The 24,688-nt window shown below is 41.8% G+C and overlaps 2 protein-coding genes across 5 annotated transcripts; one reads left to right on the forward strand and one right to left on the reverse strand.

Annotated features, from left to right (window-relative positions):
- dcxr (dicarbonyl and L-xylulose reductase) lies at window positions 1-8,154 on the forward strand. 4 transcript variants are annotated; one of them, XM_088927193.1, is made up of 10 exons: window positions 1-215; window positions 346-425; window positions 1,640-1,737; window positions 2,679-2,833; window positions 4,300-4,342; window positions 4,428-4,527; window positions 5,033-5,097; window positions 5,694-5,811; window positions 6,200-6,336; window positions 7,931-8,154. In XM_088927193.1, exons 2-9 carry the CDS (start codon window positions 374-376, stop codon window positions 6,301-6,303), a joined length of 735 nt encoding a protein of 244 aa, XP_088783319.1. In that variant the 5' UTR covers window positions 1-215; window positions 346-373; the 3' UTR covers window positions 6,304-6,336; window positions 7,931-8,154. The 4 variants fall into 4 exon arrangements, with proteins under 4 accessions (XP_088783319.1, XP_088783318.1, XP_088783320.1 ...); XM_088927192.1 differs by having other exon boundaries at window positions 6,200-8,154; XM_088927196.1 differs by having other exon boundaries at window positions 25-131; window positions 6,200-8,154.
- Window positions 7,447-24,530, reverse strand: LOC148824087 (ras-related C3 botulinum toxin substrate 3). Its single transcript, XM_088927197.1, has 6 exons — window positions 24,338-24,530; window positions 16,380-16,451; window positions 15,341-15,458; window positions 13,262-13,324; window positions 12,071-12,230; window positions 7,447-10,037 (listed from the first exon to the last, which is right to left on the reverse strand). Exons 1-6 carry the CDS (start codon window positions 24,370-24,372, stop codon window positions 9,907-9,909), a joined length of 579 nt encoding a protein of 192 aa, XP_088783323.1. The 5' UTR covers window positions 24,373-24,530; the 3' UTR covers window positions 7,447-9,906.
- Window positions 24,531-24,688: the final 158 nt, after the last annotated feature.

Here is a 24,688-nt window from a genome sequence, read left to right on the forward strand (position 1 = left end):
AGTGAGAAACGTCACGTGCTTCGCGTTATCCACAGGAACCTTTTACTTGGTGCGAATCAGCTGAGGCTTGACTCTCGTCGCTCTGCGGATCAGTTCAACATTTTGCGAACTTTTATTCCAGAAACAATCAGGTTATTGTTGCAAAGACATATCTAAACCTCTGTCCGATAGATTCTGCTTTGCTCTAGTTCTTGGGGGTAAAGCGACCGGCTCTGGTTAGTAAATTGTAGTTAAGGTTTTATTCCTTTGTTTTACTGAAAATAAACAAACAATTTAGGATATGTTTGAAAATACTGTACTGACATTTAGAGTTACCGATGTTGCATGTTTTTTTTTTACAAATAGCACTTCATTACTGCTTTGCGCGGAGAGTATGGAGATATCATTCACAGGCCGACGAGCTCTCGTCACTGGCGCTGGCAAAGGTAGGAGTAAGGTTTCGTTATTAAGCGACAGCGACACCACCTGGCTTTAGCCAATATAACAACGCAGTGTTACTCAAAGGTCTATAATCTTATAAAAATCTAAAAACGAACTATTCTCTTTACCCTGACTTTTAAGACATGACAAATGTAATGTACTTTGTAGGAGCAGACTCATTGTGTTCTTAAATTAGTGCATGGTCAAAATATGGTACTAAAAATATGCACGATCAAATATTTGTTATATTTGCAAATCATTCCCCAATTAGTAAATAAATAACTTCTTGAATCTCTTTTAACCGCTATCACCCCACATCGCAGAGTACAGGGTTCAGTAGGAAGGCTCTGTGTTCATCTGTGAAAAGATTTTGCTGCTTAACCACAATATAAGGCCACAATTATTTTTAGTTATCACGTTTTATAAAACAAATACAATTTTTTTTACCAACAATTAAAGTGTATTTAAATGTTTTAATACTTCACGTTTTTCGAAGTTCCAATTAAAAAGCAGTTCATCACAGAAAGGAAATATCGTGCCTGAAACGAGATTCATTTGCAACATTTAAAGATTTAATTTGCTGAAATGATGTTGTTTCAAATTAGCTAAGTGGTTCATGCAAACAGTAACTTCATATGCGCCATAATTAGTTGTAATTCTCAACTAATTTCTTTGTCCTTGTGATACCAGATTGTTTCCCCCTAAAAGTCATTTAAAACGTTAATGCAGGAATCTCTAGCCTTGCTCTCCTAGAAAGCCCCAGCAGATTTTAAAAGCCAACATTGAACCAATTCAATTTCTAACAAATTAGAACACATCATCCCTCAAAGATCAGAGTTCTCCTACTAAAGCACACTACTTGCTTAATTCGTCAGTCACAAATGTTCTTAGAAACAGTCAATTTAAGGGGTTCTTTAAGACATAATGGATTGGGGCTCCCCAAAATCAGGGTTAGAAACTTCTGCTGTTTTGTTAAATCCTAGTTACATTATCTACATTAGTAAAATTAAGTTATCTGTACTACATGGTATTATAAGGATGACCGAAAGTCAATTTTTAATGAAAGCCTTGTTTCTTTCTAATTCTTTGAGCTCTGCTTCCTTCCTGTCCTGTTATGAATACAGTTTAATTGACTTCTGAAAAGCATAACACCTGAGGGTTTGTAATACCTCTGACAAACGTGTACACGTCTCTAAGCAGTGGGCTGACGTTGTTTCAGGGATCGGCAGGGAAACTGCATTGGCGCTAGTGAACTGTGGAGCAGAAGTCATCGCAGTCACTCGTACGCAAGCAGACCTGGACACTCTTGTCAAAGAGGTACTGACATCACCCCACACTGGAATTAAGTCCCTGTAATGGCATGTCAGGGAAGTGCAAAGGTTGACAATACTAATAGCAGTCCTGGGACAGTTCTAGATATTGATTCAATACTCCAGATCTCCCCTTACAGATGTGTAGCACATATAAGTAAAGCTCCGCAATTGGTCATTTCTGTCTTACATGCTGCTGAAAATTTGCTTCTTTGAAAGCAAGAAAAAGAATTTATAAAAAAACGCAATTCTACAGATGCTTAACATTTCACCAATCTGAGTTATGAATGGAACCCAAGGTGTTTTTTAAAATGTTTCAAAGAAGCTGGAATCATATGGGGTGATGCGATGGCTCTGTGGCTACGGATCTGCGCCTGTGGCTGGAAGGTTGCCGGTTCGTATCTTGCGGCCAGCAGAGAAATCCTACTCCGTTGGGCCCCTGAGCAAGGCCCTTAGCCCCAACTGCTCCATGGGTGCCGTATAAATGGCTGAACCTGTGCTCAGACCCCAAGCTTCTCTCCCTGTCTGTGTGTCTCATTGAGAGCAAGTTGGGGTATGTGAAAAGACAAATTCCTAATACAAGAACTTGTATATGGGCAATAAAGTGATCTGATCTTCTCATATGAGACTTACAAGAAGTTTTCTTTACATCAGGTAAGTGTTGCCTCCCTGTCAGGCTTCAGCGTGTTGTCTCATTAGCTTTGCCATCCATTCACTGTAGGAAATGCTAAATGGACAAGAAGCGGGCACTGGCCTGTTTTCTTATTGGCTTGTGAAACACCATGCAGCCATGGAATTGTGTTAAAGTTCTTCACTGGGGAGGAGGCAGACAAAGCAGTGAGTGGGGGGTTTTCCACTGTGAGGGGGGCTGATGAGTAGTCCTGCATCAGGGAGTGTGCTTGTGCACAAGCCTGTGAACAAGAAGTGAAGCCTGTGCTGTTGTTCCAGTGTCCATCAATCCAGCCGGTCTGTGTGGATCTCTCTGACTGGGACGCCACAGAAAGAGCACTGAGGACCATCGGCCGGGTGGACCTGCTGGTGAACAATGCAGGCTATGGAGGACAGCAGCCTTTCCTGGATGTCACCCAGGAGGAGTTTGACAAGTAAAGAGTGAAGTATAAAAGTCTCACTTCCTTACATGTAGGATACACAGAGCCAGGGCTGGGTGCACGATTTCCACCAGGCTTTCATGGTAGAATTAAACTTAATTTAAACTCTAAATTTTCGAACCATTTATCCTATACTGGGTTGTGGGACAGCTGGAGCCTATCCTGGCAAGCAATGGGCGCAAGGCAGGAAACACCCTATAGGGGACGCCAGTCCAGCATGCCCAGACAGGCAAACACTCACATCAGGGTCAATTTTCCCAGAAGCCAGTTAACCTACCAGTATGTCTTTGGACATGCTACAAGCCACAAGCTCCACAATGCCATGCTGGCTAACTAATACCTACCTTACCCCAGCAGTGTTGACTAGACACGTGAGCTAGTCTCAGACCAGCAAGGACTAGGCCACACAGCTCAAGCTGAGCTCTGAATGAGCATGTTCACTTGGTAAGCCACTCATAGGTACTGATTTTTTTGCTCTTCGGCTCAATATCAGTGCCATCTGCCGTTTGGCGCTCTGCAAGCTCCGTAGTGCCTTACAGGAGAGTTAGTCCCAATTGGAGGAGAAAGACACTGTGCATCTCTCACTGACAAAACTGCAAGCTCACAGGCACCCATTACGTTCCCTGGGTCACCATTTTGTAGCACACCCAACCCCAGCAGTACCTGCCCAATCATGCGAAGCCACGTGGGAGTCCCCCATCAAAGTCAGTCAGTGACATGTTTAAATGCCTTCCAGTGTAGATGAGGTACGGACACGAGTTTTAACCCCCTCAGTCTCATCATTTAATTTTCATGTTCCAGAAAGATAACAGAGACAATGTGTCAGCTAGTCCCAAGAGATGTAAAAACAGTACCCTGTGCATTGCCGGAGAGACGATTAGTGAAGTCTATACGGTGAACAGGTTCAGTGGAAGCAGAGTATCCAAAAGAGGCAAAAGAGTAGTCCAGAAATCAAAAGCAGGCAGTCGAAGCCAGGAATTCTCAAAGGAATAATAGTTTAGGGTGTAGTGTGGAGCAGCTCTTCTTGAGGAGTTCTCAATAGCGAGCAAGGGCAAGATGTGAAGAGAGGGTTTAAGTAGGAAACGTGTGTGCCCTTAATTAGGGCGTGAACATTCAGTGCGCGTGGGAATGCGCGTGGTGCTTGTGCGACAGATTGCGATTCGTGACACAATGATTATTTGTGTATCGGAGGTTTAGTTTTTTCCTTTCTATGTGGAGTAAGAGAAGCGAAACCTGCCTCCTGCATTCATGCATTTTCCTCTGACGTAGGGAGAAGACTCAGGTTTGCATGTTCTGAGTTAGGATTTAAATCAGGCTTATGAGGTCTACTAACCTTAACTGCTGTATGAGTACATGCTTTTAGAAGTCTTTAGTTTTGTGGAAACAGATTTTTTTTGAGTCCTTGCTCTGTCTTAAACATAAATTTCACAAGGCATCCTCTTGTTCATTCATTTTTTCAGATGTTTTAATATCAACGTGAAAGGAGCACTACATGTAGCTCAGGTAAGAGCTGTGTTAAGCAGGACCATTTGAGGTGTTCCTTATTGGTTTTCTGCATGGATACAGGAGGCATACTATTTTGCTGCAGATTGTGGCTCAAGGAATGAAGGCCGGGGGATCGGGGGGCTCCATTGTCAATGTCTCCAGCCAGGCTTCCCAACGTGCTCTGAGAGACCACGCTGTCTATTGTAAGTATTGATCACTCCTCCAAATAAACAGGTCTACTTCCATAGTAATACGAGATCATGTTGATGATCTTGGGCTAATGTTGAATAAGTATGCTTTCCAGGCTGAAATCCACAAAAACAAATGGTTTAGAAATGTTCAAAAACACATAGAGAGATAGCATGCATGCATCTTTCACATCCTTAATCTACCAGTGGCACACTGTTGGCATTTAGTAATTATGAGCTCTCCTATCCCAGTTGCTCCCTCCTCCCAGTTGTGTAACTCTCTAACTATCTATTCTTAATAGATAAAAATTATTGAAATGGATAACATTTGATGATGATGAGGTTGGTAAATCGCTAATCTTCATGCTATAAAAATCAGTAGTTTATCACTTTACTTGGTTGGTTACACACATATCCAGTTCTGTTGTTTCAATAGCATTTTGTTCCCCTAGCTCTGCTAGATGTAAGATTTGAAAAGGATCTCGTCTTAGTTTGAAAGACCTTTGTTTCATATTTGTAGGTGCAACCAAAGGAGCACTGGACATGTTGACCAAGGTGATGGCTCTTGAGCTGGGGCCTCATCAGGTATACGGCTCATGACTGTCTGCATCCCGATTCTGCTATTTTCATGCTGATACTGTGTACAATGTGGTGTAAATGATAAACCGATAAAATGTATTTTTCACAAATCTAGAGTGGCAAGATATAAAATGTATAGACTAAAAAAACAGGATAAAAATTCCAAACAGAATCTGTCAATACAGTCCTTTTTTGCTAAAAGATAGCAATTGTGAAAATGCACTTTGTTGGTGCGTGTTGAATTCAAATCATGGTGTAGGTGTTCGAAGATAAAAAGCCTTAACTGCGCATTATAGGTAAAGGACACACGAGGAAATATGTAGTGGTTTATATTAGCTGTTTGTACAATAGTATCATTTCAGATGATAAAATTTAATACTGGGAAAAAAACAACCAGAAAATAAATGGAATGATGTGAGATGTGGAAAAAAAAGTCAGGGACCTGTTTTGTTTATGGTATTGGGGTTGAAGACCAGGTTTTCAGATCATCCACAGCCTTTCAGGTTCTTCTTCATAGATGTTTACCCTAAACATTTTCCTCATCCAGTGAACTGACATCTGTCAGGAGCTGGGAATGACCAGTTTGTTGTGTTTTCTCTCAGATCCGCGTGAACTCCGTCAATCCCACAGTGGTCATGACAGAGATGGGCCGTACAGGCTGGAGTGATCCGGAGAAGGCCAAGACTATGATTTCACGCATTCCACTGGGGAAATTTGCAGGTTAGTTTCCTGCTTAATGCTCACACCACTGCTGGGGAAAACCTGGTATCTATGCCTCTTTCTAGAAGGTCCAACTGCATTGGAAGCCCTAACAATCACTTCTGGATTTCCTTATATGTATCACAACTTACCTCTGTACCAAGATATAATCAATCACACAGATGGTAAACTTGAGTTTTAGTAGGAGGAACCTGCCCTTCCTTCCTGAAGATGCACTATTTCCTGTGTTCTGTTTTTTCCTCTAAGATGATTGGAATAGGTTTCAGCTGTATTGAAATCCTCAGGATAGCGAGAAGAACATGAGGACATTTAAGCAGGCAGAGAAAATTTCAGTCTTGGTTCCAGAGTCTGATATCCTAGTTTGCTGTGTTTGTGGCTTTCTCTGCAGAGGTTGAAGATGTGGTCCACTCCATCCTCTTCCTCCTCAGCGACAAGAGTGCCATGACTAACGGCATTATCATGCCAGTTGATGGTGGATTCCTGGCATGTTGAGTGCCAGCCTCAACCCAAGTGTGAACTGAAGAGGTGAGGCATGTGTTTAGTCTGGATTTCATGCTTATCACAGTGCACTCTTGGTTTTGCAATTCATACACCTAAAGCAAATACCCAATACCTCACTTTTTCGTTCACCGATGAAAAGATCCTCCCTCACTGATACTAGAACCCTAGAAGGAGAATGGAATCCAATACAGAAAAAATGTTATGCTTGTTTTTTTTCCCCTCTAAATGGAACAAATATTGACTGAACATAACTGTAAATTAAATCTGTTTGAGTGACATGAATAAAATTGAGTCAGTTCGACTACTGGATCATTTTGTTCAACTGAAGCCTAATAGTGCTCCTTCACATGTTAAAGAAAGGAAATCTGTTCTGTGATACTGTACATGCTTTGGCTGGAGATGTAAAACCAGAGGAAACTGCTTTTATTGCATCCAAATTGGGAAAGCAAAAACAGGACACAGGAAGAAGGGGTGTTTCTGCATTTGATGTTTCTACAGTAGTGGAAGTAGATGCTCTCAAGAGCTGCACTAGGAGACATTACTGAAGTTTAATTTAGACCAGGAAGATTAAAATGTTGTCATCCTGTATGTTCCATAGGGGGGAAAAAGGAAATGGACTCTTTTCTTAAAAAAAGTTAATTTCAAACACCTTAGGATTAAACATAAGGTTCTTTGTTGATAAAATAATACTAAGTTTACAGGATATATTGCTATGTAGGATTCAAGTGAAAGCTACTTAAAAAGCACAGGGTGCAAAATAACCAAGTAATTTTTAACCTTTTGTGAAGCCATCAGCTATGCCCAGCACCAGAGACATCACACTTTGGATACCACGGGTGTTATGTATGACTCAATACATTTCAATCTGGTCTGTATTCAATCAAAGTCAGAACTTGTGTGCTTTGTGTTTACTAATCCTTTAAGGATACCAGACCCTTTCCCTGCTCCCAGCTGGCCTCTAAAAATGAATTATAATTGTAATTTAGTTTGCATTCAACACACCTTCACACAAATTACCGACACAATCATGTAACAGCCCAGGTCAAATTGTCTACTGTATTTTCACCAGAGCAGTTGTGTACAAGTTTGACTAAGAGTTTTGTTTTTTAAAAAATCATAGGATGGCTGAACATAGCTTTAGTTATAAGTTCATATTTATTATACAAAATTGTTTTATTTTTTTCCCACAATACTCTTATGACATGAATAGTAATAAAAAATAAAGACAGACAATCAAACAAACATGGAACGCGTCTTGAATGAGTTATGCATCTCACCAAACTCTCCTTGGAAATGGCCAAGACGTCAGACAAACAGGCTCTATCCACAGGTTCCAAATAGTTTCCATGCAGTTCAAGAACTCTGAAACTTTAATGGAGACACCCAGACCCCAGTCCCTGAGCATGCTCAGACACACCAGCTGGATGCAGTTGCCATGCCAACAGAGTTTACCATCAAGTACTGTACTGTATTTCAAAACCTCCATCAAGCTGTACTACCAAGATACATCAATAGGGGGGCACCATACCGTATCACTGCAAAATTAAAATCTAATCTTTCATATTGGGCACAGCAATTCATTATATTTTCAGCTACTGTGCTTTAACTTTTTTTCCAGTAAGACAAATGGCAAAGCAAGGAAGACCTGAGCATCCTCAATCCAGAGTCCTGGCTATGTCTTTGAAATAAAATAAAAAGGTACTTATTTAGATACATAACAAAAATTTTATTAATGCATACTTCTTCTAAAATGTTAAACAGTTCTTTTATACACTACCTTTTAAATGTAGGGTTTTTGGCAGCAATTAAACAAACCCAATAAAGTGTTGTGTTTTTTCATGTTACATGTGTTTCTTTTGCTTGTGTCAATGTTTATCTCGCACAGACAAGTGAATCACCAAAGATGTACTGATACAGACACAGATCGCTTGTTACCAGAGCAACCCAAAACCCCACGCACACACACTTGCGCTTGCGTGCGCGCACACACCCTTGACACAGGCATGCACACAAAAAACGAAGACAAAAGGAATTACAAAAAAAAATTAAATGGAAAAGAAAATTAAGACTTGATGCCCATGCGAACCCCAAGTTTAATAAAGGGGCTTTTCAGGCAAAGGGTTCTGCGGTTTTTAAATTTGGCATGCTAGTCCCCCAGTACTACTTCAAAGCGACATTTGCAGCATTACTTGTTCCCCAAAAATGATGCAGGACCTTTGAGTAAACAGTTCGTACAAACTGAGGCAAGCAGGGCGACCTTTGAACTCTAAGCATGAAAAAAAGGATTCAAGAATATAAAGGACACAGAATCCCAACACTGTTCCTTTCTGATTATGCGCCAGTATTTATGAGCCCTGCCATTCATTTAAGAGTGAAAAAAGATGTCTACATTTTTTTTAAATCTCTGAATTAGCAAAAACAAAAGGCCTTTGAGTTTTACTGAATCCACATGCTAAAAGTTTGTGTTCTTACTTTGATAAGTCAAAATGTAATCGAGAAGGCTGTCTTAAGGGAGTCCCTTTAGAATGAAGCAGATGACACAATGAAGACTGAAGCACTTCCTACCCAATGTCTAACGAAAAATGAAGTTTTAACATTAGCCAATGTTTAAAGTAATCACTAGTTTAGCACATCTCACATTTTGAAAGGAATTCTATACTATATCTTCACTTCTTTTGCGTCCCAAAATGCAGTGTAGGTTGCTGCATAGCAATGTAGATTGTCCCCAATGTGTATTCAGAAATCATAAAAGAAAAACTCACTTCTCGCGTGCTGGACCAGTTTCTTCAAAGCACTTACTGTTCATGGATTTCATGTGACAATTCTCAGCATATAATACAAATGTCACCAGTTGCCTTTCACTACGAACTGAAGGACAACGGGAAGTCATCCTTAATGAGGAAGTCAAACAGGTAAGGGGACTCGTGTTCACTCCAGTCCCGCAGTGTAGGCTCAAAGGTTTTCACATCAGAAGTGTACACTGTTACACCTTTCAAACATTCACAAATATGAATTAAAAAAAATGAAAACACCTGCAAAACAGCTAGCCACGTTCGCACTGCAATAAAGCCACCAAAATCAACTCTCAGATAAAAGAGGATGGGGGTGGGGAGGGGGGGGTTGAGGGGCTACAGATTTGGAATATTTCAACTGTATTTTTTAATAGCAGTATATACATGTATATTTCGTAGGTGTTCTTAAAAGGACATTATATTTTTTTCAATTTCAATACATTTCCTGGTTCTGTCGTTGCTCACTTTCATGCAGCAAATGCATTATCTCAATGCCTTGTTTTTCCTCAATTTCACAAATTCTTAAGGCAAATTTGGAATCTTTGTTGCCGTTTTCGAAGATGGTGGGGCCGCGGCCATGGCGCCGAGTCCGCCTCACCCCCTCACTTCTCCCGGCCTCTGTCCCTCAAGTACCGTTTTTTTGTGTGTATGGATTTCTCTCGAAAGACAGCCAGTAATTGTTGTCGGATTTGTTTGTCGTTGTCGGCGCCACACACACAACCCCCCGCCCCCCCACCCCCAACCCTCCCTCTGTTGAATGTGTGTTTTTGTTTTTCCTGAGATGGTGCTCTCCCCCCGCCTCTCAGAACACGGTGCATTTCTTGCCACGTTTCTTCACCGGGGGAGGACAGAGGACGGCGCGAATGGCCTCATCGAACACCGTCTTCAGGCCGCGTTGAGTCAGAGCGGAGCACTCCAGGTACTTCACAGCGCCTGGGAGTGGACAGTAACACAACAAGACATGAGCAGATGCACAGCGCAGCAGCCCCCACAAAGTCAACACATGAATAGAAAGAGGCAAGGAGTTTTCATAATGGAAGTCCAGCAGAGAATTCAGCTGGTCTGGTTACGACTCAAAGAAATGTCTATATAATGGCCCTCCCACTTCAGAGACATGAAAAAACGGGAATATGGCAACCAGATTTAACATTCATCCATCCATTTTATAACCTTCCAATTCAGGGTTGCAAGAAACAGGCACAAGGATACACACTGGACGGGAGTCCATTACAATGTTGACAGATACACAAACACACACTCACACCTTGAACAATCTTCCCAGAAGCCAATTAGCCTACCAGTGCATCTTTGGATCTTTGGTAACCAGAACACACAGAGAGAAACCTAGGCAAAGACAGGGAGAACATGCAAACACCTCACAGACAGCACCTCAGGTCTGGAATTGAACCTGGGGCCCCAGCTCTTGAGGCAGCAATGACTGCCACTACACCTCCATGCCACTAAGCAAATTTAACATCTCCATGTTCAATGGTTTATGATTATATTTAGAAGTGGTGCCATTTGCCGGGATGCCACAATGTTCAAACATCACACTCTCCTGTAGGAAATGAAGAAGTCACTCCAACAGGTCACAGCAATTTTTGGTTCTTTTGAAGTCTGTTTCACTATTTTATATAAAATAGAGCTCTGGCAGGAAGAAAAATGGGAGATAGGAATGACACTAGCTTGTTAATTCCACAGGCACTTTTCATCTGAGAATATAGAGCTTGACGGAATGGATTCCAAGCATTAAGGGTAAAAAGGGAAAGGTCTTTAACTCCACTTGGTGTTATTAAATGATTAAAATATTATTTGTCTTTTTTTCATGGTGTCCTAGACGAGTTTAGTTAATGTGCTGGTATAACTGGAGGATTTTGTGTTCCTGACTGCATTTAAAAAACAAGCGCATGTGCGCACACTCATACACAAGTACACAAATGCAGAAAACAAAGGCTCCTTTGATAGAAACTGATGGTTCAGTCTGATTCTGCTCACTTTATTCCTATGGCATCTTCAACTGCTCCACCCCCACCGCTACCACTACTCTGGCACACAAAGTAGCTCTCTTCCACTTCAGTACCACAGGGGCAGCACCCATCACAACCCACTACACTGGTCATACAGAAAGCGCTCTCCGCTAAATGATGAAACTCAGAGAGATAACAGATGCCAAAGGAACTACACCCCATGAAGTCCCAAAGTGAGGTTGTTTCAATGTTGGTGTTTAGCCTTTCATTTATGGTTTTTGTATTATACTTACACACAAAGAACAATTGGTCTCATAACAGACGAAAAACACCTCCAATTCGTCTCAACAAAATGACAACAATCAGGCACATTTAAAAACCAAAATCCCAGAAAAACAGACATATGACATAGGCAATGTGAATGACAGTACACTGCTAATGTGTAAAAGTCATGGAATATGTCTTTTTATAGAAGAAGCGATTCACTATTGAAAATTAAAAGACTTATCAGAAATCTCTCAACTGAATATTTCTTCTTTAGCGCAAGGCAGAAACGCAACTGTAAAAATCCCTTTATTTTTTTTTACTTAACTTTATTTAAGAGCGTAGCAAGTAAATTCAAAAACTAAAGGTTTCCCTTTAGGACAGGAAATTTCTTTAGTAACAACCTGCCTCCGTTTTTAATTGTAAAATGTTCTGAAAGAACACACACTTTTACAACTTCACTTTCACCCCTGCCTCCCAACTCAAATTATTTGTCTTCCATCTGAAACAATATAAAAAGACAACATCTGCGTCACTTCACCTAATTTTTTTAACCTTAAAGATGTCTTAGGTAATGCCCCTTCCCCACAATACACACATGCAAATACTCAGTCCTCTGATTTATAAGAGCACATGAAATCTGTCTGATTCTTTTCTTTGGAGAAGTAAATCTTAACATAGAAGTTTCGGCATTTGTTGCTGTTGCGATTCCTTGCAAAGACTTCCTGCTCTTACCAATTTCCCTGGCCATCGCCAGCCCCTGGGGATAGGTGATGGGTGCCAGTTTCTTGTCCCTGAGGCGCTCAATGGTGTCCTTATCATCTCGCAGGTCCAGCTTAGTGCCCACCAGGATGATGGGGGTGTTCGGACAGTGATGTCGCACTTCAGGGTACCACTGCTCACAAAGAAAGAGAGGGGTTGCAAGATATATCTAATCACAGAATCAGCCAGACCATAAATGGGTTTCTAGGTGACCAGTGAACATGATAATATAAGTCTAGTGCAGCTATCGGGTTCCTCCAATGCTATTTCAATTAAATTACATTGTTCTAGTGCAATGAGGGGCAACTCCAGTCCTTCAAGGACAGATTCCTGCCGGTTTCCCAGGTAGTTTTTAATAAGCAATTGAATGACACCTACAAAATAACCCAGGGACATGACTTCCAGATTCAGATCAGTTCAATAAAGCAATGAATGTCTAAGGAGGAATAAATCCAGAGCACCGTGTTGCCCTCAAGGTCTCTATTTGGCCATCTATGGTCCAGGAGTCTTGCTTATGGAGACTCCAAAGCAGCTGGTGTTCTAGGTAGTTCATCAAGACTCATATACAATATACTCCTTCCCATTTTAAAACATATCACTTTATATCAAATGATTACTGAGTTTCCTCCTACATTCTTCTAACTTACAAACTCTTGCAAACCTTTACAGCTCAGCCTCAGCTAATGACGGAGTGCACTCTGCAGGGGAGCAATTGTTGTGTTGCACAGTTTACTAAAGCCCAACACATTAACACAGGACTGTTCACTTTGTAACACTCATCTGTATTCATTCTTTACCACTTCTTCACGGACATATGAGACAAAATCACATACAAAGGCACACGCATCAACAAGAAATTAAACGCAAGGGAAAAGTATACAATGATGATGTCATTTTAATTATGCGTCCTAACCAATTAATTAATCATGGAACCCCCAGTTAAATCTACCCCCTGTGCCTTTCATAACTTTTGAAGAGGTCTATGAAGCAATGTTTTGATCTCCCTTTATTGGAAATAACAGAAGATATGATTTTTAACTCTACAAGCATGCCTGTGAGAATCTAGAGAAGGGAAAGCTTTTTCAGGAGCTACGGGCAGGAACAGCACACGGTCAGCCTGGCTTCAGCACACAACCACAAGGATACAGGAAGATCAGTACTGACCTTTGCTCTGACATTCTCAAAGGAAGCCGGGCTCACCAGAGAGAAGCATATCAAGAATACATCCTGTGTAACAGTGAAGAGAAAAGCCAGTTAATGTTAGCCAGGCACTCTGGTGAGCAATTAATAATCAATCATGGGACACAAGCAATGGGAAGCTTGCCCATTTCTAGATGGTACCACAAATATATTTCTGATAGAAACAACTCAGAAGCCTTGGATTCTTCTAATAATTCCTGAAATTAGAACTTTGAAAAAAATGACTACAGCACTATGCTTTTCCTTTTATGCTTGTTCAATGCACGATGGTAGTAATTTACTGCAATAAATGTTCAAAAACATTTTGGTGAAAGAAAAGGTGATAGATTTTTGTTTTCAGCAAACCTGGTTACCACAGTGTTTCTGAAGGAACACGACAACAGATATATTAAGACCATGGCACGGAAAATTGCATCACTTGTATTGAAATGAGGAACAGAACTGGAATATTTAGAAGGTGATTTTACATCAATCTACTTCTGGCTCCTTATTTTAGGCACGCGTTGCCTGTGGGGATTTCCACATCATTTTCCACTACTGGAAAAAAGCAGACGTAATGGCTTTTGCTTCAGCTGAGCCCCTGTAACCAGCGAGCAGAAGGTCTGAGTGCTCAGATTGCTCTTTAGTGGACATTTGTACCAATCGCTTAAAAAGAAAACTAAGGAGGGAGCATAGTGTCCGTGTTTCTCTGCCTCGGCCCTGGTAGAAGGAGCTGTTGTCTGTGAGCCGTGTAAGAATGCACCAAACACAAGCAAACTGCAAACTGAGTGGAGCACAGGGCATCTATTTAGCAGTGGGATTACAGAATAGCAGTTGACTGACAGATTCCTGTGCACTAACTCATAAAAGGAGACTGGAGGGAACCTTGTGGCTCCGGTTCCAGTTAATTGAAATGCAGGGAGGGTAACAGGGTCAGGACGGGGGATTAATACCTGGCACAGTGAACAATCGCTGTACCACCTGACTCACCCCGTCAGGCAAGAGACAACAGTCAGCCCCAGCACAATACAGGGATTATATTAAAAGACCTTCCGATCCTATACACATCCTAGCGTGCATACATTTATTCTTCAGCGCAGGGTTCCACGCTTTTCTGGTGGTGGAATTTTGTAGAGAAAAACACAATACACAACAGTACCATAAAAAGCAGCTTTTACACCAAATGAAGTATAACTGCATTGAGAGAAACACAATCTAGAGTATACTGTACTTCCCCTGGCTGGTTTTAGAAGTGACTGTCAGTTAAAGCGACTCATACACAGTCAGATCACTCACCATGTTAAAATGCATCTTTCACTCTCTTCCTGGACAGCGCGGTTACATTAAATACCTTTCCTTTCGTATACGTACACAACATTACACACTGAACATGAATGTTGCAATCCTGAAAAGAGCAATTCAACCTGACACCCGAACACCAGAAGTCCTGCTGTGTATATAAATATTGTTCTGAACACAAAATTTAAAACTCTTATATTCTGGTTATAGTTGGAGTGTTCTTTGGAATAATTTGTATCTTTTGCAATTTAGTTACATAATTCATCTCTGTAAAAGAGATGAAAATATCTTTTACAGAGAAATAAAATATTCAATTTTAAATATTCAAGAAATAAAATATCTTGAATATTTTAAAAATATTTTTCATGCACCTTCTAAGCATAGTAGGAAGTATTCTAAAACAAATTCTGTAGTTTCAACATGAAACAAGTGGCACATTATTGTTTAGCAATGCTAATTTTACTGCAGTGGCTTCTATGCTTTGTCTAACATTATTTCTTCCTTGTTGTGTACTCTGTGGGTTCTGCGATGTTGACTTATTGGGATTTTGCACGGGAAACTAATTTCGCACCAGCTCATTCTGACCTGTGGAATGTGCAACAACGAAACACTTCCCCCATGTGACTCTCATCCAGCAATAACTTGTTGGCTGAACACTTACAGTACTTATCCCAGGGGTTCAGGTGAACAGCCTAAACAGAAACAAGAAACAGTACAACAACAAAAAATGACAAAAAAACAAGAAAAGGGAACTTGAACTCATACAGTCTGTGGATAGGAGAGTGGTCTCAGGCGGTCATAGTCCTCCTGTCCTGCTGTATCCCATAAGCCCAGGTTCACGGGCTTCCCATCCACCATCACATTGGCAGAGTAGTTATCAAAACTGCAAGAGAGGGGATGGCACTGTCAAACTGTACTAAGCAACAGTCCACGGAGAAGCCCAGATAATTGCGACACGGTCCCGAAATAACTTTCCGCTTCCGAACTTGCAAAGAATTACACCACTGAATTATCTCTTCATTCCAGTTTCCTGCTATCCTCTGAACATATTCATCTGTAGTTTGAAGTGTGGCAGCGAGAGCCACATAGCTAGGACTTTCTGAGGCCCCGACATGAAAATCCAAGAACAAAGCTCCTCACTTTCACCACCAATGTGCAGCCCCACCTGGATGATGCCATGGCAGCCATGGTGCGCCAGAACTCTCACAGCACATCAGCTATCAGTGTGGAGGAGAGCAGAGTAATGAAGCCGGTTCACTGATGGGGATTATTAGGAAGCCATGATTGGTAAGGGCCAATGGGAAATTTGGCCAGGACGCCGGGGTTACACCCCTACTCTTTTCGAGAAACGCCCTGGGATTTTTAATGACCACAGAGAGTCAGAACCTTGGTTTTACGTCCCATCCGAAGGACGGCGCCTGTTCACAGTATAGTGTCCCCGTCACTATACTGGGGCATTAGGACCCACATGGACTGCAGGGTGAGTGCCCCCTGCTGGCCCCACTAACACCTCTTCCAGCAGCAACCTTAGTTTTTCCCAGGAGGTCTCCCATCCAGGTACTGACCAGGCTCACACCTGCCTAGCTTCAGTGGGTTGCCAGTTGTGAGTTGCAGAGTGATATGGCTGCTGGCACTATAATAACTTATAGTGTTCCATTTGTGTCAGTTTATGAGGAAAACTGTTTAAGTTACAAACACTGCATAATGTACTGCTGTCCCTTCATGTCTCTAGTACATCATCTTTGGCTGAGAAGCATTCTGATGGAGCCCCAGTCGTCACCCATCCGATCCTGCTGGTACTCACACAGTGGGGATGTACTCTCCAGGGAAGGCATTGGTGGTGTAGCTGATGAGCAGGCAGGTCTTACCCACAGCACTATAAGAAAGCAGAGGCATTAAATCAAGTTAAAAATACCGAAAAGAGAACAGCAGAACTAGGACAGAGCTCCACTCTGGGGGCCTGTGTTAGCAAAGAGGACATTCACTGCCGCTGCTCTCCCTAGCAAAAGCAGCAATGCAATGCAGAGGATTACAAGCAACAGTGCCCGGGAACTATCAGGAAAACAGCATTACATCATCCCTTGTGCAGTAGTGAATGACTGCATCAGGGCAGGTTTTGTTCTGGATCACCATGAACTGTACCCGTGCCATCTTAGGCCCGGGCAACTTAATGTGTCTCCTCTCCGATCTATACTACTTTGTTCCAATTTGCTGCTTTTTCATGAAGTTGAACAGAGTCACGAATCAATTAAGCAATTAAGAGGACAGAGCTAATGCAGTGTAATGGGTCGGAAAGAATGCTTGCTGAGCCATTCTGCTTTCGGGACACGTGCCATTGTGACCTGACCCTTGCAGCATCTGATATTCACACCTCTAAGAAACACACGTCTTCTCGCGATCACCGGCCTCCTGCCTGTAGAGTACGTAGCTCTGGCAACTAAAGAGGAAGCCCCGATACATGAGATGCTCTTATCAGGTCATCCGCAGAGAAAGAAAGAAAATCATCGGAAACTGAAGTCAATCTGTGACATCTGAATACTGCAAGGAATAAACTTACTCTTGATTTCTCACACCTGCTGACGTGACCCATGAAATTAGCATGTGTGAGTTATAGGGGTCTAGCCCAGTGCGCATCACATTTACCCTAATAATGCTGGAACATCTCTACAGTTCCCACCCCCACACAAAGTAAGTAAATTCAGTCAATACCAACCCAGCCTCTCTGTGACCCTCGGCATTCCACTCATCGCTACTGCTGCTCAATTAGTCCTGCGTGAATCAATTTTTTCCCTCAACAGGACGAAAAGGCTTATTTTTAAATAAAAAAATTAAACCCCCTAACAAAGCTTGGCATGTCACAAGACGATTGTCATCACGTGGATTTGGTTTTTGTCTAACCTGGTATTGCATACCGAGCAGGCATGCAAAATAAGGATTCTTTTTTAATCAAAAATATTCTTTTTTCTTCCAGCAAAGAAACAGAATCTCTTCTTTGTAACCTATTTTTTTGCTCTGTTGTGCATTTTAACTCTGCTTTTGATTCTTCTGATAGTACAGCCTTCCTGTGAAAGCAAACTGTGAAGGATGTGTTTTTCTCTGATCTGTTACCCAGTCAACATCTCTTAATTGTTTAAACTTATTTGTACAGCAAGCCCACCAAAGCAAAGCACACTGAAACAGTTCTCATGAAAAAGTTTAAGTTTTCCCAAACATAGATTTTGTTCTTTTAACAGATCAATTTTTGCTTCATTTGGGGAATTTTGGAAGTTTTTTTCCCTTTATACTGTGCCCCATAGCTGTGTCAAGTGCCCTTCCAAATGTAAACTACCATCACCAACACAGTGACATTATTTCACAGACTTTATCAGTGACATCGTAAGTGAAGCAGCAGAACACTTCTTTACCGTACACCTTGTACACCTTCCTCTTGTACTGCTTTTTAATAATAGTGTATTGCTATCAGTCAATTGACAGGACACTTTACAAACCAGAAAATGGCTTCCACATTCTTGTCTGCTGCAACTTTGAACTTAGCCACTTCATGGCTTGTGGAGACCCCTATTACTGTCACTACATCGTACTTCTTGCTCTGAGTGTCCTGGTGGTGAATCCAGGTGATGTGGGTGAGACTGGTCTTCAGCTATGCTCTTCTACACAACAGAACTGCATGAATGAAAACTGGTCTCATCTTCTAACAACATCACGATATTCAGCCATGTGTTCTCTCCTATGTTTTTACTAAGGGCTAAAATCACTTTCAGATTTAATAGTTTTCTATGAAACAAAATCAAATATAAGAGAAACAAGACAGGCCAATGTCAAGAAATTTAAAATGTATTTTGTTACAAAAAATGGTTGAAAAGTCATAAACGATTAACTGGGCAATGTAAAAGTATAACCCTCTCTGAATTTACTATGGCAGCCACAAAGGTCCACAAAAAAGGTCCAGAAACATCAGTGTTTCTTGTCCAGGGTCTTGATGATGAAAGCTTTTGGCTTGATTTTAGAGAGAGCTTCCAGCCAAGGGAAAAAAAAGCCTAAAGGTGGTAAAATCTGAAAAGGACCCATCTCAAAAACATAACTAAGATCTAAAAGGCTAAGATAAATTCATTCAACTTCTTTTATGACTATACTGGCCCACTCTGGCAGTCTAAGATCTACAACACAGTGAAGTACTGGATGGAGGATTCTCAGGGATAGCACAACTGCAAACTCAAACAAAAAGGATCCAAGAATGCTACCCAACAGTTCAGCTATTTCTGCCACTTCTTAAGGACTTCTTGATTACATAATACTAATAACATTGCCTCCACATGAAGCAGAATCCTGTTGCCTTTAGCACTGTGCACTCACTGTGACACAGAAGACAAAATCTGCCTGTGCTGACCACATTAAGACTGAAATTATTTTGGCATTGATAAACCCCAAAGATACATGAGAAACTATATTCATGAGCCTTATTTACAGCCTTTATCAGAAGTAACAGGAAAATGTTACCTTCCCTGGTCGCAAGGGTCATCTGGGCACGCTAGTCTGCTATTCAAAGACAATCCTAACTTCTCAAATCCACATGATGCCATGATAAAAGGAAACAATGTTTCTCATTCTGTTCCCACCAAGTGTTCCTTACAACCCTCAACGTGACTGATGGCACCTCAGGCCATTTGTCATATATCAGGCGTTAACTCTTATCTCAGCTGACCAAGGGGTCAGTGGTTACTGTGTGGTGAAACAGGAAGAACTCCCCAGCACAAATCTCTGGCTATAGGTGGCAGATCGGATGCTTTCTTTTACAAAATTCTTCCTTGGAGGGGACTACGAAGCAATAATTTGTTAGGAGTAGACAAAGTAATATAAGAAACTATCAGGGTTCACTTTGAAGTTCCCCGATACCAGTAAAAGTCTGGTATTTAAATGTTTTCTTCCAACTTGCACTGCCCCACAACACTGTGGAACAAATAGTGAGCACGGATGGAAAAATACGGTTTTATTCTTTAAAACTATAAAGGTATGATCATAGATTTTACACAATCAAGTGCAAAGTCTTAATCATTACTATTAAAAAATTTGAAGCAATTATTTTTTATATACCCACCTGTTTCAGAATACCTCACTGTGTGTTTTTGCTTCTCTTGGCCCACAGCTATGGACCCCATGACTGTACACAGAAATAATAAGGAAGTGTAGGCAGACTTCTCTACCCCTTGCACCTTTGAACCATTGCAGACAGTGCCGCCCTGTAGCTGAAGTTCAGCATCAACCGGAACAGACACACGACCCTCACAGTGCCTGGGGTGCCGCAGAGAGCCAGGAGGCCTGGCTAACTAATCCTGCCCTCTTTCATGGTGCTTGGCCAACTGTCCGTCCCCTCTTGGGGTATCCTGCTCACAGCTGGCTAGTGACATATGCAGACATTCAACTACATTAAATAAAAAGGCAGCTGCTTCCTGACATACTAACTTCAAGAGACATAAGAGTGATAAAAAAGGTTGACAAGACAGGTGGACAGCAAGGCAAATATGACAGTTTCAGCTGAATTCTGTATGTGCAGGTATGTACACACAAGCAGACAGCACTCTCCAAGATTAGAAAGAGTACAGGAAGGCTTGGCCATAAATATTAGTGTTTATGCTTTCCTTTGATCCTTAGATTAATACCTTTACATCCCTGAATAGACAACAGTTTCCTCTTTTATAAAATACTATAGACACTGATATCTAAGTGTAATTAAAGCCCACTGTGTCCTCTTTATAGCCAGGAAGCTGTATGTCAAGAAGCGGGGTGTGGTGCCTGAAAAATAACTTAAAGCATTAATGTCTGGAGAAAGCTAACAAAATAACACACAGTATACGAACACCCCAAGTTGTGCATGGTGTTTCCAAACGAGAAACCACATTGTAAGTCCTATAACAAGTATTTAAACAACTGTATTTACCTGTGAGTTTGCAAGTACGTTTTTGGAGAAATCAGATATACTTTTCTATGAAGCGTTCTATGGTAAGCAACAGCATTTTGGTAAAAGAAATCAAGTCCCTGAAAAGGAGAGAAAAACCAAAAGCATGTCTTCCACTACCTAAATCTCTGAGGTTGAGGCAGGTCCCTCACACTTTCTGCCTTCTTCCGTTTTATACATGCATAACCCAAACCGGGAAACGAGAGGACAAATTAGCCACGTCTGTCTGGCTGGCTGCCTGCTGCTGCAATCTCCCCTCCTGCTCTCTCTCCCAATGTGACAGACTCTGTCCTACATAGACTTAGCTGGGGGGCAGACTCCCAGCCCCCTGTCGCTGTTATCTGTTCAGATCAGTGGGAGGACAGGGATGGAGGAATGCAAAGTGACAGCCCTGCGAGAGGTACAAACACAGACCCAGAATAAAATCGGAAAAGGGGGCAACCGTGGGGAGGTGCTGGCAGGGAGGGGGGTTCAATAACTGTGGAGCTGTGTGCATGAAAGCTTCACAGCCACAGGGGCTGGCCTTTCTTGGCAGCGTGAAACCACCACACAACTGTCTGGACTACTGAGCTGTGAAAGGCGGCTATCCGGCCGGTAACTAATAAAGAGCTGCCTGAAGAAGCTGCTTGTGGGAGGTGCAAGGCTGCTGTCATGTGACAGCTGGATCCAGGCTGAATTCTTAACTCTTCAGTGCCCAGGCTCTGCTCACCCACTCCTTCCCAGCCAGCCCTTACTTCAAGATATGATGGGATGGCAGCAATGAGTGCTACAGTATGGTGGAATACATACCTTGTTGGATTCTGCCTTAGAGGCATTCAGTCATAATCCCACAGGTGGTAACTTCAGCCAAGCACACACACCAAATTTCATAATTGGCATCAAAAGCACTATGGTCACATTCAAGTTTCATACTGATTATAGGATTATAACATAGTATATAGGCCTGTAGATTATGAACGCAACGTGCACCAGAACAAGCTGCAATCGCTGGGAAGGAGGGAAATCCCCACAAGCCCTCCCAAAACCACAATGCCTTCCTCTACCTAAAGCCCCGAGGTTAAGGCAAAACTCTTCCTGCCTTCTACAGAAACGCACTTTGCGACAGAGAGGATCATCTAAACAGAATCGTCAGAAAATGCTTCGAGGTGCCAGGCAGGAAATTACCCTGACCAAACAAATAAGGAATTTCTTCCATTACCTATGACCTGAGGTTAAGGCAGGATTTGCACTTTTCCTGCCTCCTAAAGAAACACCCTTGAACAGCCCAAACCAAAAGGAGAGACGAGACAAGAGGGCAGAAATTAGCCACGTCTCTCTGACTGGCTGCCTGCTGTCACAGGCTTCCCTCCTGCTTTCAGTAGGACCGACGACGTCCGACACACAGGACCGAGCGACAGTGAAAGAGATGTCACCGAGCGGCTCAACTCCACAATTATTTTCCACTTTTCATCTGATTTTGTGTGCGCATCACTGAGGTCTGGGTAAACATTACCCTTGGAAAACAGAAACTTCTGTAGTATTTTGCACCAAGCTTTCTCACTCTTTTAAAGAATTATTTCCATTCACATTTAGTAGGCTTGATTAGATGAGGGTCCTGTCACCAGGCACTGAAAATTGCTCATTCTTCAGTGTACATCTGAATGATTCCCTATTTCTACAAATACTTTTTTTCAACAGGTAAAGACCATGTAAAGAATAGGGAAGAGAAAAATCAATACAAATCGATTTATATAGGTTAAACTAGGAAAATGCAATTCGATGCAAAAATATCTAAATTCTTTTAGGGACAGCTCATTAATTGGTGATAAAGAAAAGGCACTTCTGAGAGATGATAATGAGCAATCATCCCAATTCCCCAATAGAAACCATATACTTTTCTCCCAAATAAAAATTCATTTTGACACAAGGCTTCAATCTGTAAAACATGTTTTGCAAATTAACCTGATAGCGTAAAGAGCAGTAATGGCTACTGTGCTGAGGAAGGTGAGGGCAGCCACTCCCAGCGCGACTGAAGAAGAATCTCTCTGCCAGGGAACGGAGAAATCTTAGCAGCCCCTCTTTAGGACAAGAGGTTGAGCTCACATTTCCACACCAGAGGAAAGCCCAAGGAGACGCAAAGCACGAGAGACATAAAATGGGGGGGGGGGGGGGCAAAAAGAGAATTTAGAAAATAAGCAAGAGTAGCAGCTCGAGAAGACGGCATGAAGAAATTTTCTTTTAAATCGGCGGGTCACGTGTCATATTGGAGAGTTCAAAAGGCTAGTGTTCTGATAACAGATGGTAACGAAATTCGTAAGATTTGTTTCAAACTGTTACCCGAACCACAAATGCTAAGAGATCCCAAAGCATTACCAGGCTGACAGCCGATGCCGCATCAATCCTCTTAATCAAAACTTGTTTATGCTGAAAATTATGCTTCACTTTTACGAAGGGTTAACGTTAAACCTCATTGTGTTAAACCTCACGAAAAAATACGACTATAGAAATCTTTTATGGTGGCCCTGTTCTACACGACAGGGGCTAATAAAGAGACATTCAAAGAAGTATAAACTTATTCACAAAACAATCAAACGTTGACAGCAGTGACAGAATGCCCTCCATGTCAATGAAAGCAGCTGCCATTAACAAGTGTGAATACAGCCTTTCAAACCAGCACCCAGTACGGAAATCCAGTGATGAACAGTTCTGTCCCACCGTTATATCGCCATGGACTACAGAGAATCGAAGGGTGCAAACGGAAACACCCCTTCTCTTCTAATGAAATATAAACGCGTATTATTTGCACAGGAAACCATTCACCAAATTTAGAAGAAAAAAAATAGGAGAAGCAGGTTCTATATCTAGGACCTCGGAGCAATTTATCTGTGGAGTCGCCACTGGATCTTTAGTTTTAGGGATTGTGACTGTCCATTTCAGCCTCCCATTAAAGGTCAGGGCGAATACACCCATCCAGGCTCGACAATATCTTTTCTTCTTCCACCAGTGAATTTAACTTATTTTGAGGCCAAATCAAAAACCCCCACCCAGCAACAGATTATCCCAGACTTGCCCACCTAAAATGCACCAAATTCTGCCGTATTTACAGCCATCTGAACAGAGATTTATAGCCTGCATTTTGCATTTGCTGGACGCAAAAATAACCGATTAACGCCCACTAAACCAAGTTGAAACCAGCATTACTGAAAAGCAACCAGAAGCAGGAGTGCAGAGACCGATACATTTGCCTTCACAATTATAATCGTATAGGTGTGAAACCATTACATCATAAAATATGCATAGCTCTGCCGAAGCTGATGTACAGCCAGCTTTCAAATCCAAGCGGCTACTGTACTAAATCCAGCTTAGAACTCGGCCCCTTTTTTCAAATAAAATGCCATGATTGTGCTTATTTAAATTCATTCCAAAGGACATCGCATGCAAACTGTCACTCACACTACCATTTTTTTAAATTTCCTTCCCCAGTAGATGACCGTTTAATAAGGTGGAAATACCGTAGTTTTTTCACTGCACGTTTTCCACATCAACCGCATTCTTTCAAGTATTTTTTTTCCGTGGAATTTCGGAAATGACTAAAATATGAATCCAGCTCTAGGAATTCAAACCAAACACACATCTTTTACAAATCGCCTTAACTGAATACAATTTTTATGATGAAAAGCGGGAAATACAGAGATTCTACCTATTTTTTCAGCCCAGAGACAAGCCCCAGCCCTTCTTGCAACAATTGCATTCTCACACAGATGCCTCTTTCATTCGCACGGGGGCAAAGAAAATGTATTTCAAACGCGGTCTGAGATATTTCTACTTACCCGTCGCCGACAACCACGCACTTAATGGCCTGCATTTGCAGAGAGTGAGGTTTTTACAGACTCAGGACTCCCCAAGATATTTTAAATTCGCCCGACCGTGACTGCGATTCGAGATTTCTGTTAATAATAACGGGGCTGGTTCGGCAAGCGACAGAGCTGCAGCAGCAGAGTCAAATGCCGACAATAGCCGATTATCTCCGGAAAGAGGCGAGCCCGTTTAAAGGGACCGTACATCACTACCCCGTTCCAAAAATGTTGCTTTTGAAAATGTCCTTCCTGCTTCCCAAAGTCTTTCGGTTACTTTTTTATTCTGGGTGGTTTTAATGTCATTTGATCTCGCATAAATGCATG

The sequence above is a fragment of the Atractosteus spatula genome, chromosome 11 (assembly GCF_055471065.1).
Source record: "Atractosteus spatula isolate fAtrSpa1 chromosome 11, fAtrSpa1.hap1, whole genome shotgun sequence".
Classification (NCBI taxonomy): Eukaryota; Metazoa; Chordata; class Actinopteri; order Semionotiformes; family Lepisosteidae; genus Atractosteus; species Atractosteus spatula.